Genomic DNA, 15,529 nt, shown 5'->3' on the forward strand with positions numbered 1-15,529 from the left:
GGTCGTGGGATTCGAGCTCCGTGGGATTCGACCCCGCTGTGGTTTGGTCCAAACCGCGTTGTTCTCTCTCCCCGGCCCGGTTTAACGCACAGAGGGGCGCATGCGGCGGTCCAGTGGTTCCTGGATCCTCGGCTAGACCCGGGTCCGTCCCTCCATGCTCGCTCGGTAGGACAAGGAACCCCTTTCAAGCCGGAGGAGACATGAGCTGCAGCGTCCCAATACTCTCAAACGGCATCCTCTCCTCTCTTCCTCTCCTCTCCTTCGGCAGATCTGATCTAGATGTAAAAAGATAGCCTAAAGCAACATGGCGCGCCTCACTAGGCGCCCTGGTGTTAGATTGTGGGTGAAGTGCTTTGTCTAGGAGAGGAGGGCAGCAGAAGGACGCGGATAGGAGAGCGCCTAGTGGTAGGTATGCAACACTCCTCTAGTTAGGGCACATTACCAGGCGTCATGCTGTGTATTTGTAGTTCATTGGGGGCAGAATAAAAAAGCTGATTTGAATTGGCCTACAAATTCGAGAAAGACGGCCTAGGCCTATATTGAAAACATTTCTATTTTTCAGTGTGGCTTAAATCTTTTTTTTTTGCGTCTTCATTTGCGTTTTAATTAATGCTGTATATATTGGATTGTATATATTCGAGAGCCATGTTTTTAAGCGCAGCTCCCTTTTTCCTCTCAGAGTGGAAGTTTGTTTTTTCCTCCTGATTCCAGTTCTGTCTTTGAAGTCGGGCCCCCCGGGGCCGAGCCACGGGGCCCAGACGAGACCCTGGATCCATTTAAAGACTGTACTACTGCAATTCACTATTATATAGTTCATTTACTATTTCCCCTGGGGGATAAATCTCTCTGTAAAGGCTACAGCATACATAAGCTCCAATCACAAACATACAAAAACTATAACAAAACATCTCCAGCAACATTAAGACATTCTCAAAATTAAATCGTCATACATGTCAAGTTGAAGTGTATTAACCATGTGTGTAAAGCATGTACAGTCAAGACGGGTATCTGTGCACTGATGTTTACGTGAGACCTTCACAGATGATAAAAAACAAGCAAAATAATAAAACAAGGAACAGATGCTTTGTCTATTTTGTCTTTCTCATCAGCTTCACCGACATTTTCTGAACAGTGAACACAACATTGCTCCATACGCTCCGTCCTTCAAATCTTCCTGTGTGACCCCCAGAATGGGCAGCTGACCCCTGACCCCTCTCTTCACCTATGAAAAGTAGGCAAACAGTAAAATACATTCTTTAAAACAGAATCTGATCCCATAACTTTGAATGGCCCTTTAAAGATAACCTGACTTGACTGTTTTTTGGAGACCTATTGTAAAAGTTTGTTATTTGCGCTGAATATGGCTCATATTAGTAATTGAATAAGTTGACTTCTTTAAAAAAAAACGTAACGCGTCATATTCCCGTTAAGACCCCCGGAGACCCCCCTAAAACAGTCTGGGCGGTGCTCTCACAGAAGGCCGTCCTACAATTGGCGGGATGACTGGCGTCGATCATTCGAGGTGGCCAATCAGAGACCGGCAGGGAACCCCCGGGGGCCCCTAAAAGGGAGGTAAGGAGTTGGCTCCGGGAGCACCTTGGAGAGAAGCCTAAAGACCTTTGGGAACGCACGTAGCGGTTCACCCTGATAACAAGATTTTTTATTTGTATTCGTTGGTGGTATAGGTTAAATTACCTGGCACTATTCTAGAGAAACAACGTATTTGATGCTCCTCCTTTTTGGGTCCAGCTGTGGGATCATCTAACCTTAGATTCCATCTCGTTTTGAAGAGGACGAGCCCTCTTGGATCTATTTGGTCATATTTGACGCATTTTTTACGCACGCGTAAAGTTCCGATATTGACATTTGCGCATCACTGTGATGCTACTGGAGTCTGGCCACCAGGCCGCGAGTTTAGGGGTCAGCGCGTTCGCCAGGCACCACTACGCGAGTGACATGCAGGACCGAGACGCAGGCTTCATGGACTCGGTTCACATGGGCGCCTTCAAGTTGAACCACGACCATTCGCCGGGCCAGAGCACAGCCTTCCCCGCCCAGGGGGGAGGGTACGCGGCTTCTTACGCCAGCTCCACCCGGGACTTTCTCATGCGTAACCGTGGATTCGCTGGAGATTCGCCTGCCTCTAACGAGCAGCACCCCCTCCTCAGAAGCATGGCGGGGTCCCTCCATCACCCGCACGCGGACGCCCAGGGACACATACTCTTCCCGGGGATTCACGACCAGCACCACGGTTCGCCCAACGTGCTGAGCGGGCGACTGGGGCTCCCGGGGGAGGTGTTCGGGCGAGCGGACCAGTACCACCACGTCCCCGGGTCCAGAGGAGACCCGTACGGCCAGTATGGAGCGATGGGTTTGAACATGGGCATGGGCATGGCGCACCACCACCCCGGCGCCTTCTTCCGTTACATGCGGCAGCAGTGCATCAAACAGGAGCTGATCTGCAAGTGGGTCGACCCGGAGCAGCGTGCGGGGAGCGTCCAGGGGTGCGCGAAGACCTATAGCACCATGCATGAGCTGGTTACGCACGTCTCCGTGGAGCACGTAGGTGGGCCCGAGCAGAGCAACCACGTCTGCTTCTGGGAGGACTGCCCGCGGGAGAGCAAGCCGTTCAAGGCCAAATACAAACTGGTGAATCACATTCGGGTGCACACGGGAGAGAAGCCGTTCCCGTGCCCGTTCACCGGCTGCAGTAAGGTTTTTGCGCGCTCGGAGAACCTGAAGATCCACAAACGGACGCACACGGGTAATTCCAGATGAACGATTACGATTATTTATTGATGTTTCTATTTGTATTTATGTATTCTTTACAGCCCCAATACTTTGAATGTTTAGAATCATGAGTTTTGGTCTGTTTTCAAATATGTCCCCTTGGTCCTGTTACTTTTCTCATGAGAGAAATATAGGCCTACTGTAACTGATTACTAAACATCGACCGCCAACTATAGTATAGTGATGTTTACTCATTGTTCTCCCTCCCAGGAGAGAAGCCGTTCGTCTGTGACTTCTACGACTGCGACAGACGCTTCGCCAACAGCAGCGACCGCAAGAAACACATGCATGTTCACACGTCTGACAAACCGTATCTGTGCAAGATCTGTGACAAGTCCTACACCCACCCCAGCTCCCTGCGTAAACACATGAAGGTACAACCTTTTTGCCACTATGACCTGTTAATTCAGGGATAATATGCTAATATTTCATAGAGTGATCATCTTTTGCTCATCGTGTGTTTATTCTTTCAGATCCACGACTCTCTCTCAACCACCGACTCCTCGCCGGCAGGCAGCTCCGGGTATGAGTCCACGAGTCCGGCAAGCCTGGTGTCCCCCGCCTCGGAGACCCAGAGCAACATGTCCCCGGACTCCGTGGTGCTTCCCAGCGGCCACAGCGGCCTCGCATCCAACTTCAACGAGTGGTACGTCTGAGGCCCCGGACCCGGGACGCCAAAACAGGGGAGACCCAGAGAAGTGGCCCCCTGAAAGAGAGACAATATTCGCACCTTTTGGCCCTTGTGGAATGGACTCTAAATGCGCGACAGAACTCATGTGAAGTTTTCAACCGCTCAAATAAACCTGCTAAATAACTTGTGGATAAGTTAAGTTTTTTTTCGTATTATTGTGGTGTACATTTAGACCAGATACCCTTTTCTTGTGACCCCCCCCCCCTGAAACATTCCCAAAAATGTGCCAAAGTTATTTTTACACGTCTTTTGTTGAAGACATCAGAGTTGAAAGTGTTTTATATTTTTGTCCTCTGAGAGCCAGATCGTTCAGTAGGCATGTGAAATGAAACTATTTATAGATAGGCTATATTGTTGACCGTTTTCATTGCTGGTTTAATTACTTCCTGTTTTGTAAAACCTTATAATGGAATAAACGTGTCTGACTTTTAAAAATCCATCTCATTTTTTGGATTGTGATGAGTGAATATCAACTGAAATATCTTTCTCGTGGACCATTTAGACAGCAAATCTATTGATAGGAATAATTATAGAATTGTCTATTCTACAAACCTATAATCAATTGAAATATCTGGAGACGGCATTAAACACATCTGTATTTTCTTTTTCTTCAGCTTACATTATCATTATGCAAAGCGATTTCAATAGACTTCAGATAAGAACGACTAATAAAACTTACAGTCCAAACATGCGGAACATGTTGGAGGTCTTCTGAATCAGATTACACCATTTTACTGTTGATGGATGAGTAACTAAACCTATATACCCTAATAGACGTTTGAGAAGGATGACTGTTCACATTAGAAGTGTAACTACTACTAAAGCTACCATTCAGACACGTATAGATCTACATTTTATTTATCAACGCTGAAATGCCAAAATCAAGATTCAAGATCTTTTTTATTGGCTATGTATATGATTCACACGTACTTGGAATATACTAGGAATTTGACTAGGGTTAAGGTATACGCTATTGCAGACGACATAGGACAGAGTGCAAAACAGTGTTCAAAGATTGGTTAAACGTCCATTTCTGTTTTGGGGACATTTTAAACAAAAATAATTATTATTTTGAGTAAAAAACCAGGCCAGGTCCAGCCTGGCTTATGTGCGTGGCTGGCTTGTTTCTGTTCAGGACTGGTAGAATGGAAGTTAGTCATGCCACTGAAATAGCGGTGAATTGAAATTAAATTTCAATTCAATGCTTCCAATGCTAGTCCAGCACAATAAGAGCGGGATAGCCAGTTAGCTCATGAACTCACAACAACTAGCAGCAGCTTCCATAACATAACATAACAACATAACATAAAATAGCGGTCAGTGGCTAAAGCAGTTACACTGAGGATTCCTGTAACGTTAGCTATTTTGCTGCAATTGGTTCAACTTCTGTTTCTGGACAAAGATAAGGGATAAAAAGATTGGAGTGAAAGGATGAACGTGTGGAGGTTTGGGTTATAGTCCCATAAAGTCATCCCCACTGGGGCCTTGAACCCCAGTCTCCTGGGTGGGAGTCCAATGCTTTCACCACTACTCTACTTGTGCAGCAGAGATCGGTGGGTTGGTTTTGGTGTCCTTCTTCCAGTCCCTAGTGTGGGTTGGGGTTAGAATAAGGGTTGGGGTTGGGACAGGATCTGACCTATAAGGCAAGGGGTAAAGGTTGGAGTGAAAGGATGAACATGTGGAGGTTTGGGTTATAGTCCCATAAAGTCATCCCCACCGGGTCTTGAACCCCAGTCTCCTGGGTGGGAGTCCAATGCTCTCACCGCTACTCTACTTGTGCAGTGGAGATTGGCAAGTCGATTTTGGTGTCCTTTATTTTGGTGTGCTGGGACTACTGCTTTTTGTGGCACCAACAGAGAAATGCAGGTCAACATTCAGGAGTGATAACCAAACGCTATCCTAGGTGCGCTGGCTTACAGCCACGCACAAAAAAGTAGTTCACCTCCCACCAAACTACTGCACAGATAAAACAGACATAACATCCAAACATTTACAAGTAGTGAAATGTATTAAACACCTACATCCGTGGAATGAACCGGCGTTCATCTTTCAACGCCATATCCAGTCCTTTTAATAGGCTACATCCACGGGTAAACATCCCAAACAAACGCAGGCCGTCAACAACTAGCAGCAGCTTCCATAACATAACATAACATAACATAACATAACATAACATAACATAACACAACACAACATAACACAACATAACATAACATAACACAACATAACACAACACAACATAACATAACACAACATAACACAACACAACACAACACAACATAACATAACACAACACAACACAACATAACATAACACAACACAACACAACACAACACAACACAACACAACACAACACAACACAACACAACACAACACAACACAACATAACATAACATAACATAACATAACATAACATAACATAACATAACATAACATAACATAACATAACGTTTGGTTATGTTAACAGCACGTTTTGGACGCACAGCCCTTGCTCAGCAGCGATTGGACGAAAGAGCAGACTCCCCCGTCCTACGTCATCACGTCCGCCGGCCTACGTCATCACGTCCCCTCCAGCCCGACCAAACATGGCCGCCTACATGATCACTCCAACCCTGCAAAGAGTTTTGTTCGCTGTAAAGGTGAGAGACACGATTAAATTGATTGAGATTTCACCTTTATACGGGATGTTATGATAGCTTACGAACACCACAGTTATTTTCTGGAATAAAATAATAAAACTCCAGCTTTTTGATATTCAAAGTCTGTATGCTAGCTAGTTAGCCTCTAGCTAGCTCACCCTCCAGTCCTAAACTCCCTCTCTCCACCTCTTCTCACACTCTGACAGCTTATTTTAAGTCTTAATCTTAAATCTTATCCCAAGTTAAGTTCAAACCTACTCTATCTCTGTCCTGCTTGGGTTCATCCCTGTTAAGAAAGAGAATTCATTCCAATTCACTTTACTGAACACTTAACAGTGTCTATTCCCCCTCTGTCAATGTCAAAGCTATATAAATAAAGCTTTGATTGATTGATTGAAAGCATCTAGCTAGCTGCTGGGTAGCTGCTATAGAATGCTAACCATTCCTGTTTAATTATATTGAACTGTTCAATCAAGTTTCACACATAGACAACCCTGTTATTATAACTTTCAGAATGACCAAATTGTGTCTTTGATCATGGGGGAACTATCCATGGCAGCAGGACCCAGGACTGCTTCTTTCCACGGCAAACAGACTTGTGCTTTATTTATGAACGCGTGTAATCGCTACATATCGTTGATATTGCTCCTGTAACCCTCCTGTCTTCCCAGCATGCATCACTCCAGCCCCGGTGCCGCGTGGGGGCCCATCGGGCGCGGTACTCCACGGTCTACGACGCCAACGAGAAGGTAGGGGGTTCTCCCCCGTGGAAGTTCTACTCCTGTCCTTAGAACGTGGGAGTCGAATGACGTTCTTCCAACCTTGTAACAGAACCAGCGTGTGGAAATCACGATGGTGTAACTCTAGAACGTCTTGGGAGTCAGATGTGCGTTTGTTTTGGACCACAGCTCAGGCGTCCTGCTGGGCAGCCGTCACAGAGGAGAATCCGTGTTGCTATTGGTGCTTTGAGGGGAAAACCTTCATTTCCCTAAATCTGAAGTATAAACAAGATTTCACCTCCTGTAGCTCAGCCCCTTGATCTCACACACACACACACACACACACACACACACACACACACACACACACACACACACACACACACACACACAGCCTAGCCTCTGGCAGTACGGGGACACAGGGGTCTAGTTGGAGGGAGGGGGGGAGGAAAGAAGAGAGGCCTCAAAACAGATAGGGGGGGGGGGGGGGGGTATTTATATTGTAACATTTTTGTGACTTTTTGTGATGTCTGCTTTGGCAATGTAAATGAATGTTTCCCATGCCAATTAAACCCATTGAATTGACTTGAATTGAGAGCAGGGGGTGAGAGAGAGAGGGAGGGGGTGAGGGAGAGAGAGAGAGAGGGAGAGAGAGATGGAGAGAGAGAGGAGAGAGAGAGGAGAGAGAGAGAGGGAGTTTTATATGTTGTGGAGGAGAGGAGAGACTCTGACACTCTTCCACTCACCTGGCTTTCCACATATGTGTTCGCTGGTGTTTACAAGGCTCGTGTGTGTGTGTGTGTGTGTGTGTGTGTGTGTTTACAAGCACACATGCTCCCCCTAGGGCCCGAGGCTAGCCTGCATGGAGGACAGGAGAGCAGGGCTGAGATGACTACTGTACATCAACACTGACTCTATGCATGTTACAGTGACTAATGTGTGTGTGTGTGTGTGTGTGTGTGTGTGTGTGTGTGTGTGTGTGTGTGTGTGTGTGTGTGTGTGTGTGTGTGTGTGTGTGTGCTGTGCTTTCTCTCCAGACCTTTGACAAGATCCTTATCGCCAACAGAGGGGAAATCGCCTGCAGGGTGAGACTGGGGTCTGGTTTGTTTGTGTGGTCTACGTGTGTGTGTGTTTGTGTGGTCTACGTGTGTGTGTGTGTGGTCTACGTGTGTGTGTGTGGTCTACGTGTGTGTTTGTGTGGTCTACATGTGTGTGTGTGTGTGTGTTTGTGTGGTCTACGTGTGTGTGTGTGTGTGGTCTACGTGTGTGTGTGTGTGTGGTCTACGTGTGTGTGTGTTTGTGTGGTCTACGTGTGTGTTTGTGTGGTCTACATGTGTGTGTGTGTTTGTGTGGTCTACGTGTGTGTGTGTGTGTGTTTGTGTTTGTGTGGTCTACATGTGTTTGTGTGGTTTACATGAGTGTGCGATTGGTGTTTGTGTGTGTGTGTGTGTGTTGTTGGTATGTAACTGGTGTGTGTTTGTCTAGTTTACATGTGTGTGTGTTGTTAGTATGTAACTAGTGTGTGTGTGTTGTTAGTATGTAACTGGTGTGTGTGTATTGTTAGTATGTAACTGGTGTGTGTGTTGTTAGTATGTAACTGGTGTGTGTGTGTGTGTGTGTGTGTGTGTGTGTTTGTTATTGATTTGTCAGGTGATTAAAACATGTAAGAAGATGGGTATCCGGACGGTGGCGGTGCACAGCGACGTTGACTCCAGCGCGGTGAGTCTGGCCCTGTTCACCCCCGCCATTAACCCCAACCTCCCCCCCCCCCGCCATTAACCCCAACCTGCCCCCCCCTCCTCCATTAACCCCAACCTGCCCCCCCCTCCATTAACATGCGTCTGCTGGGGCCGCCCCGGTAGCTCACCGGGTAAGGCGCGCCCCATATGAAGGCTAGTCCTTCGCGCGGCGGACCCTTGTTCGATTCCCGGCTCCGTTCCTGTGCCGCATGTCCTCCCCTCTCTCTCTCTCCCACGTTTCCTGTCTCTCTCAAACTGTCCTGTCCCATTAAAGCTGAAAAGCCCTAAAAAAAGATCTTTAAAAACACGCGTCTGGTGACCCCAACGCAAGGAGGTCTGTTCACTCCTGGCTTTAGAACGCGTCTCCACCTTCGTCTTGAGGGACCACATGTGATCGGTTCTGACCTCCCCGCTCGAAATAAACACTTGAATAAAAGAACGTCTATTTAACATGGCCGTAACTATCAGCGTTGAGTTCTCTTATCAGCGTTGAGCCCTCTTATCAGCGTTGAGCGCTCTTATTACATCAACATTTGTCACGAATGAAGTATTTACAGCTGCTCTTGGTTCCGCAGTCTGAAAAGAGACTCTTGCCTAAACACTAGACAATAACAAGCACCCTAGGAACCTTGTAGGTTCCTAGATGCATGCTAATGCTAGGTGTTAACTCTGTGTGTGTGTGTGTGTGTGTGTGTGTGTGTGTGTGTGTGTTTGTGTGTGTGTGTGTGAGCGTATGCGTATGTGGAGGACTTGGATCCTCCTTAGCACCTCTTTGGGAAGATAAGCAGAGGACCAACTGGCCTATCAAAAACCCTTCCCCCGTCACACACACACTCACACACACACACACACACACACACACACACACACACACACACACACACTACCACCTTGTTGATACAGTTAATCCCTCTGGAATGAGTGCCCTTGTGGTGACGAGGTCTGTCACTCACTCTTCAGGGGGGAGGTGTGTGTGTGTGTGTGTGTGTGTGTGTGTGTGTGTGTGTGTGTGTGCGTGTGCGTGCGTGTGTGTGTGTGTGTGTGTGTGTGTATCATCCCACCCACATCTTCTCTCCTGTCTTTACTCTCTGTAATGTTTTGGTTGGACCCATCTGCTCCGACCCCTCAGGTCCACGTCAAGATGGCGGACGAGGCGGTGTGCGTTGGCCCCGCCCCCACCAGTAAGAGCTACCTCAACATGGATGCCATTATGGACGCCGTCAGATCCAGGGGGGCGCAAGCCGTGAGTCATGGGGGAGGGAGGGGGGGGGGTATGAGGGTGATGGGAAGAGAGATCTACTATTATACTTGTACTGTAAATGTTCTCATCTCTCTCTGTCTCTCAATTTCAATGTTTTATTTGTTTTATATATATGCCAAAGTAAACATACATAGACAATTAACATTAACTCTCCCTTTCTCTCTCTCTCTCTCTCTCTCTCTCTCTCTCAAAAATAATAATAATAATCTAGCCCAAGGAGTACAGAAAATTATTAACGTTGACAAATAATAAGATATCTCTCTTTTTTTGAAGGTCCATCCAGGGTATGGCTTTCTGTCTGAAAATAAAGAGTTTGCCAAGAGGCTGGTGAGTCAAACACACACACACACACACACACACACAGACACACACACACACACACACTCCTCCGGTGTTTATCTTATCAGCAGTCCGCCCCCCCCAGGGCTGACTTCATTAAGGGTGTGAATCTCAAGGTGAAAACTTGATTTGAAGCCCCCCTATAAGCAAAGACTTTGAGGACCAAAAGGCTTGTTTGATAAGGAAACCGCGTCCCCTAGAGACGGGGCCTTGTCCAGGCGCTGAGCCCAAACCAGCCGCCATTTTGTCCTCCGGATGTTTAGAAAGCGCTGATGTAACGAGGGAAGTGTAGCCAAGTCAAACTATCCCGGACTCACCGCTGCGCTGGGAGCCGACCGCCGGTAAAACGCCGTCGAATCGGCCCCCGTGTTCTGTGGGGAGTCAGGTTTGGAACGTGTCCGACGCCTCCATCTTTAAACGTGCCTTGGGGCCAGTTTGCTACTGGCTAGCACCACTGCTCCTGCAAGTCATAATACATGTCTGTCTAAATATATCTACTGCTCTAGCTCTAAATATATCTACTGCTCTAGCTCTAAATATATCTACTGCTCTAGCTCTAAATATATCTACTGCTCTAGCTCTGTCTAAATATATCTACTGCTCTGTCTAAATATATCTACTGCTCTAGCTCTGTCTAAATATATCTACTGCTCTAGCTCTAAATATATCTACTGCTCTAGCTCTAAATATATCTACTGCTCTAGCTCTAAATATATCTACTGCTCTAGCTCTAAATATATCTACTGCTCTAGCTCTAAATATATCTACTGCTCTAGCTCTGTATATCTACTGCTCTAGCTCTGTCTATATCTACTGCTCTAGTTCTAAATATATCTACTGCTCTAGCTCTGTCTATATCTACTGCTCTAGCTCTGAATATATCTACTGCTCTAGCTCTAAATATATCTACTGCTCTAGCTCTAAATATATCTACTGCTCTAGCTCTTAATATATCTACTGCTCTAGCTCTGTCTATATCTACTGCTCTAGCTCTGTCTATATCTACTGCTCTAGCTCTAAATATATCTACTGCTCTAGCTCTAAATATATCTACTGCTCTAGCTCTAAATATATCTACTGCTCTAGCTCTAAATATATCTACTGCTCTAGCTCTAAATATATCTACTGCTCTAGCTCTAAATATATCTACTGCTCTAGCTCTTAATATATCTACTGCTCTAGCTCTGTCTATATCTACTGCTCTAGCTCTAAATATATCTACTGCTCTAGTTCTAAATATATCTACTGCTCTAGCTCTAAATATATCTACTGCTCTAGCTCTAAATATATCTACTGCTCTAGTTCTAAATATATCTACTGCTCTAGTTCTAAATATATCTACTGCTCTAGCTCTAAATATATCTACTGCTCTAGCTCTGTATATATCTACTGCTCTAGCTCTGAATATATCTACTGCTCTAGCTCTGTCTATATCTACTGCTCTAGCTCTAAATATATCTACTGCTCTAGCTCTAAATATATCTACTGCTCTAGCTCTGTATATATCTACTGCTCTAGCTCTGAATATATCTACTGCTCTAGCTCTGTCTAAATATATCTACTGCTCTAGCTCTAAATATATCTACTGCTCTAGCTCTGAATATATCTACTGCTCTAGCTCTAAATATATCTACTGCCCAGCTCTGAATATATCTACTGCTCTAGCTCTGTCTATATCTACTGCTCCAGCTCTGTCTATATCTACTGCTCTAGCTCTGTCTATATCTACTGCTCTAGCTCTGTCTATATCTACTGCTCTAGCTCTAAATATATCTACTGCTCTAGTTCTGAATATATCTACTGCTCTAGCTCTAAATATATCTACTGCTCTAGCTCTGTCTAAATATATCTACTGCTCTAGTTCTGAATATATCTACTGCTCTAGCTCTGTATATATCTACTGCTCTAGCTCTGTCTATATCTACTGCTCTAGCTCTAAATATATCTACTGCTCTAGCTCTAAATATATCTACTGCTCTAGCTCTGAATATATCTACTGCTCTAGCTCTGAATATATTTACTGCTCTAGCTCTAAATATATCTACTGCTCTAGCTCTAAATATATCTACTGCTCTAGCTCTGTCTAAATATATCTACTGCTCTAGCTCTAAATATATCTACTGCTCTAGTTCTAAATATATCTACTTCTCTAGTTCTAAATATATCTACTGCTCTAGCTCTAAATATATCTACTGCTCTAGCTCTGTCTAAATATATCTACTGCTCTAGCTCTAAATATATCTACTGCTCTAGCTCTAAATATATCTACTGCTCTAGCTCTAAATATATCTACTGCTCTAGCTCTGTCTATATCTACTGCTCTAGCTCTGAATATATCTACTGCTCTAGCTCTAAATATATCTACTGCTCTAGCTCTGAATATATCTACTGCTCTAGTTCTGTCTAAATATATCTACTGCTCTAGCTCTGTATATATCTACTGCTCTAGCTCTAAATATATCTACTGCTCTAGCTCTGAATATATCTACTGCTCTAGCTCTAAATATATCTACTGCTCTAGTTCTAAATATATCTACTGCTCTAGCTCTGTCTATATCTACTGCTCTAGCTCTGAATATATCTACTGCTCTAGCTCTAAATATATCTACTGCTCTAGCTCTGTATATATCTACTGCTCTAGCTCTGAATATATCTACTGCTCTAGCTCTAAATATATCTACTGCTCTAGCTCTGTCTATATCTACTGCTCTAGCTCTGTCTTTGGCTGCTTGATTTCAGCGGTACAGGGAAAGACATGGTGCTCTTCATGCTCAGCTATCTCTCACACACACACACACACACACACACGCACACACACACACACACACACACGCACACACACACACACACACACGCACACACACCATCTCTCTCAAACGCATTCTTTAGGGCCCATACCGTGTGTGTGAGAGTGGGCTGTCGTTGGCCTTCTGTGTGTGTGTGTGTGTGTGTGTGTGTGTGTGTGTGTGTGTGTGTGAGAGTGGGCTGTCGTTGGCCTTCTGTGTGTGTGTGCGTGTGTGTGTGTGTGTGTGTGTGTGTGTGAGAGTGGGCTGTCGTTGGCCCTCTGTGTGTGTGTGTGTGTGTGTGTGTGTGTGTGTGTGTGTGTGTGTGAGAGTGGGCTGTTGTTGGCCCTCTGTGTGTGTGTGTGTGTGTGTGTGTGTGTGTGTGTGTGTGTGAGAGTGGGCTGGCCTTCTGTGTGTGTGTGGAAATGGTGATGCTGTTCCATTAGCAGCTCAATGGGCCCCCCCACTCTAACAGCAGTGAATAGTTAGGGCAGGTTTACGCATTGCAAAACGCACCGGGGGCCACAGCTCTGGGCTGGGGGGGTTAAGGGCCCATTTAGCATGAGAAAGAACCCGAGGGTGAATAGAGCAGGAGGTGTGTGTGTGTGTGTGTGTGTGTGTGTGTGTGTGTGTGTGTGTGTGTGTGTGTGTGTGGAGAGGGGGGGGTAAATACAACAGATGATCATGTTCGTCAGTCTGTGCAACTCTGAAAGAGGTCCTTAATGTTTTTTTTTTGTACGCAGGCAAACTCCTGCACTTCACACCTACACACACACGCGCCTCCACTTAACACCGGGGCGCGCGCGCGTGTGTGTGTGTGTGTGTGTGTGTGTGTGCGCGCGTGTTAGTAAAGACGCAGGAGTGAGACAGTGATTGACAGCTGAAAGGGCTCAGACGGTTTAATTGTGATTAAATTGTGAAATTTCACAACGTGGCACAAGAGGGAGGGTCTGTTGGTACGATGTTTGGTCTTTCTGTGCTAAAGATGTTTCCGTGGGGTGAGGGGGTTGTGTGTGTGTGTGTGTGTGTGTGTGTTTTAGGTGGGGGGATGTGCCTGATTAGGCCTCAAGTGTAACTCATGAACATTAAATGCTGAGTTTTCATTAGTAAGCAAGGCGCAGAATGCGCATTCTCCGTCTTGCGTCTCTTGCTGTTTTTGTCCCTCTCAGCTCGCCGTAGTCCCCAGCTTCCTGAGTGAGTCATCGGCGAGGAGGTTAGGGGGATGTCACCGAGTGACATCTCGTCGTTTCCGGTTTCGCGCGTCCGTTATTCGCGCGCGGCCGTCGCGAAGTACCGCCCGAAATCCCACAGGCCGACGTAGACAGCAGGAACGTTCCGGAAGCCAGCGACGCTGGGCGGCTAACGGGCCCCGAGATCTGTCTAACAACAAGGCCCTTCCTATTGTGTGATTGGCCCGAGGCAGGGACCTGACGGTGGCAGTCAGGAAGTCGTATCCGCAGGAGCACAAAGGCCCCGGCGATGGCCTCCTGACTGTGTGGGCTCATATACACACACACACACCTCATACACACACACACCTCATATACACACACACCTCATACACACACACCTCATATACACACACACACACACACATCCACAGGGTATGCAGAACGCAGGGTCAACACTGGCTAACATTCCCTCTGGGCCTTTCTCAGAGTGTGTGTGAGTGTGAATGTGTGTGTGTGTGTGTGTGTGTGCGTGTGTGTGTGTGTGCGTGTGTGTGTGTGTGTGTGTGTGATCCTGAATGTGTGTGTGTGTGTGCGTGTGATCCTGAATGTGTGTGTGTGTGTGTGTGTGTATGTGTGTGTGTGTGTGTGTGTGATCCTGAATGTGTGTGTGTGTGTGTGTGTGTGTGTGTGTGTGTGTGTGTGTGTGTGTGATCCTATCGCACCCACTTAGGAAGTAGACGTAAAAACAAAACAACTATTACTAGAAGAGACAGTGTTTGTGATAGAGCTGGTGTTCTAGAAGAGACAGGAGCTTGTGATCATTATTCTGTCTCTACAGACATATTTATTATTCTAGTTTCATATTTATTATGCTATTATTTTAGTGATCCAGATAGGGGAGGGGTCAGTGCAGTCATTGTGTGTGTGTGGTGTCAAAGTTGTGCTGTGTATGATATAGTGGCTGACGTGTGCGTGTGTGTGTGCGCGTGTGTGTGTGTGTGTGTGTGTGTGCCAGGCGGCGGAGAATGTGGCGTTCATCGGGCCGGACACGCACGCCATCCACGCCATGGGGGACAAGATCGAGAGCAAGCTGATCGCCAAGGCCGCCAACGTCAACACCATCCCGGGCTACGACGGGGTCGTCGAGGTAACGCACACACACCCGCCATGGTTGTTGTGGTCATCCTGCGAGCATGTCTCTCTCTCTCTCTCTCTGTCTCTCTATCTCTCTCTCTATCTCTCTCTCTCTCTCTGTCTCTCTCTCTGTCTCTCTCTCTCTATCTCTCTCTCTCTCTCTCTCTCTCTCTCTCTCTGTCTCTCTCTATCTCTATCTCTATCTCTCTCTCTCTCTCTCTGTCTCTGTCTCTCTCTATCTCTATCTCTATCTCTATCTCTA

At 46.3% G+C, this 15,529-nt stretch overlaps 2 protein-coding genes across 2 annotated transcripts; both read left to right on the top strand.

The window, feature by feature from the left end:
• Positions 1 to 1,881: 1,881 nt before the first annotated feature.
• Positions 1,882 to 3,446, top strand: LOC311328528 (zinc finger protein ZIC 2-like; the record flags this gene model as incomplete). Its single annotated transcript, XM_084462485.1, has 3 exons — positions 1,882 to 2,764; positions 3,001 to 3,164; positions 3,264 to 3,446. 3 exons carry the CDS (start codon positions 1,882 to 1,884, stop codon positions 3,444 to 3,446), a joined length of 1,230 nt encoding a protein of 409 aa, XP_084318611.1.
• Positions 3,447 to 6,056: 2,610 nt separating this feature from the next.
• On the top strand, positions 6,057 to 15,280 carry LOC311328527 (propionyl-CoA carboxylase alpha chain, mitochondrial-like; the record flags this gene model as incomplete). The annotated part of the gene is made up of 7 exons (XM_084462484.1): positions 6,057 to 6,120; positions 6,792 to 6,869; positions 7,877 to 7,924; positions 8,490 to 8,558; positions 9,708 to 9,821; positions 10,113 to 10,166; positions 15,149 to 15,280. Coding segments are annotated over exons 1-7 (549 nt in total), but the record flags the coding sequence as incomplete, so codon positions are not given.
• Positions 15,281 to 15,529: the final 249 nt, after the last annotated feature.

This window comes from Borostomias antarcticus, assembly GCF_949987555.1.
Source record: "Borostomias antarcticus genome assembly, contig: scaffold_500, whole genome shotgun sequence".
In the NCBI taxonomy this organism is placed as follows: Eukaryota; Metazoa; Chordata; class Actinopteri; order Stomiiformes; family Stomiidae; genus Borostomias; species Borostomias antarcticus.